The 1,971-nt window shown below is 48.4% G+C and overlaps 1 protein-coding gene across 1 annotated transcript; it reads left to right on the top strand.

Moving 5' to 3' along the window:
- The first annotated feature begins 241 nt into the window (after positions 1-241).
- LOC148684962 (uncharacterized) lies at positions 242-1,396 on the top strand. Its single transcript, XM_088673575.1, has one exon. It carries the CDS (start codon positions 242-244, stop codon positions 1,394-1,396), a length of 1,155 nt encoding a protein of 384 aa, XP_088529701.1.
- Positions 1,397-1,971: the final 575 nt, after the last annotated feature.

Below are 1,971 nucleotides of genomic sequence, written 5' to 3'. Positions count from 1 at the left end.
TAGGGCCATTTTCACAGGAACAATGCAACAGTATATTCAATCAGGAGCAGTGTGCTGGAAGAAAGTATGTGTGTCGGCTTCTCTGGATCAGATGTCTATACCTAACCAGGGGGTGGGAGAGAGCAGGGGAACTCTTTCTTTTGCTGCTTCTTTCTGGCCAGGAGGGAGGATGTCCTTCAATGACTAGACATGCTTGTTATTCCCTCCCTCACTGTATGTTGTCTTCCCTTTGGTTTCCAGGATGTCTGCCAAAGTCTCCCTGGGTCCACTATTCTCCAAACCCCCCCTGCGGGTGAGAGAAGGCTCCCTGATGGGGAGATTGCTGAGCGTAGTTTCTTGCCTCCAGTTCTGTGGGTTCTTGATGAGTATTTTGGCCTGCATTCTGTGCATTGCAACCACAGCCAGTGTCAACTGGAGAGAGTGGCGTGGAGAGAACGGCTCTGGAAAAGTCTGGATTGGAATCTGGAACGTCTGTTTTTGGAGAAACCCTTCTGACGACGGCAACTCTTTTTGGCATTGTGAAGGTCTCACTGAGCGATATCCAACCCTCCCAAGGGAAATTTTTATTGCTCAGGACTTAATGGCCTTAGCTTCCACTATGAGTTCAGCCGCCCTAGTATTAATATCATTTGCCTTGTGCAATGTGTTCGAGCCCGGAAAACACAAGGATTTCCTCTTAACCTTTTTTAGGCTTGGGGCGTTCCTGAACATACCTGCAGGGATCCTTGTCCTGATTTCTGTGATATGGAACATGTCTTCTGTCTTGCAGAATGGGAAAATTGACTTCCCAGAAACTTTTGAATTGCCTCCAATTCCCAGCGAGCAGCATATTGGACCTTGTATTTATCTTGGCTATATCGCTGCGGGTTTCCAGCTGCTGAGTGCAGCATTGCTTGGGATGGAGAGATTTTGCATCAGGACCACCACAACAGATCCATATCGAATAGACATTGCAGTGGTGATTACCCCAAGAAATTCGTTAAATAGCAAGAGTCTAACTACTTGTTCAAAGTGTGGTTCTCATCTGGATCTGCTAATTAAAGAGAAATCCTCCGCAGTTGAGATACAGGAAAGCCAGGCAGAAGATCTTGACACTCGAAACGAATCCTGCATCGTAGAGATACCGGAAAGCCAGGCAGAAGATCTTGACACTCGAAATCAATGCTGCATCATAGAGATACCGGAAAGCCAGGCAGAAGATCTTGACACTCGAAACCAATCCTGCATTGTGGATATCCAGGAAAGCCAGGCAGAAGATCTTGACACTCGAAACCAATCCTGCATCGTGGATATACCGGAAAGCCAGTCAGAAGATCTTGACATTCAAAACGAATCCTGCATCGTGGATATTCCGGAAAGACATCTACAAGATCTTGACATTCGAAACGTATTTTAAATAAATACGTTTTAAATAAAGTATTTTAAATAAAGTATTTTAAATAAAGTTGTGGGCAAAATTATGCCAAAAACCCTCAAACTTACATTTCTGTGTGAAGTGTGATTTATTGGGGGGTGTTTTGGAGACCTCTAGACTCAAAAGCGATTTTAAATCACGGACACCTTGGTTCTGAAAATGGTGTTTCACTCCTTGCATTTATTTAATATTAAAGATTAACATTTGTGTATGTTCTAAGGCACGGGTGTCAGAGACAAGGTCCGTGGGCCTAATCCGGCCCGGCAGACCTCTTGATGTGGCCCGCCGCTCGCCGCTCACCCGCCCGCTGGCCCGCCGGCCTGCCGGCCCGCCCGCCACCCGCCACTGGGTGGCCGCTCACCCGCGCTGTCACATGGGCCGTCCATTGCCCTACCTGGCTGGGGGCGGGTCAAAGGAATCCGCCTGGGTAAACCCCGCTCTGTGCCGCAAACCCCGCCCACCTGTGGGGAAGGGAGGGCGAAAATTGCGAATTAGGGGGAGACATCTCTCCCAGGCCACCCAGGGCTGATCCAGACGCAGGAGTTCGGAACCACACC

The sequence above is a fragment of the Zootoca vivipara genome, chromosome 7, assembly GCF_965207765.1.
Source record: "Zootoca vivipara chromosome 7, rZooViv2.hap1.1, whole genome shotgun sequence".
NCBI classification, from domain to species: Eukaryota; Metazoa; Chordata; class Lepidosauria; order Squamata; family Lacertidae; genus Zootoca; species Zootoca vivipara.
Note: the sequence above shows the minus strand (reverse complement) of the source record. Positions and strands in the feature narration are given on the sequence as shown.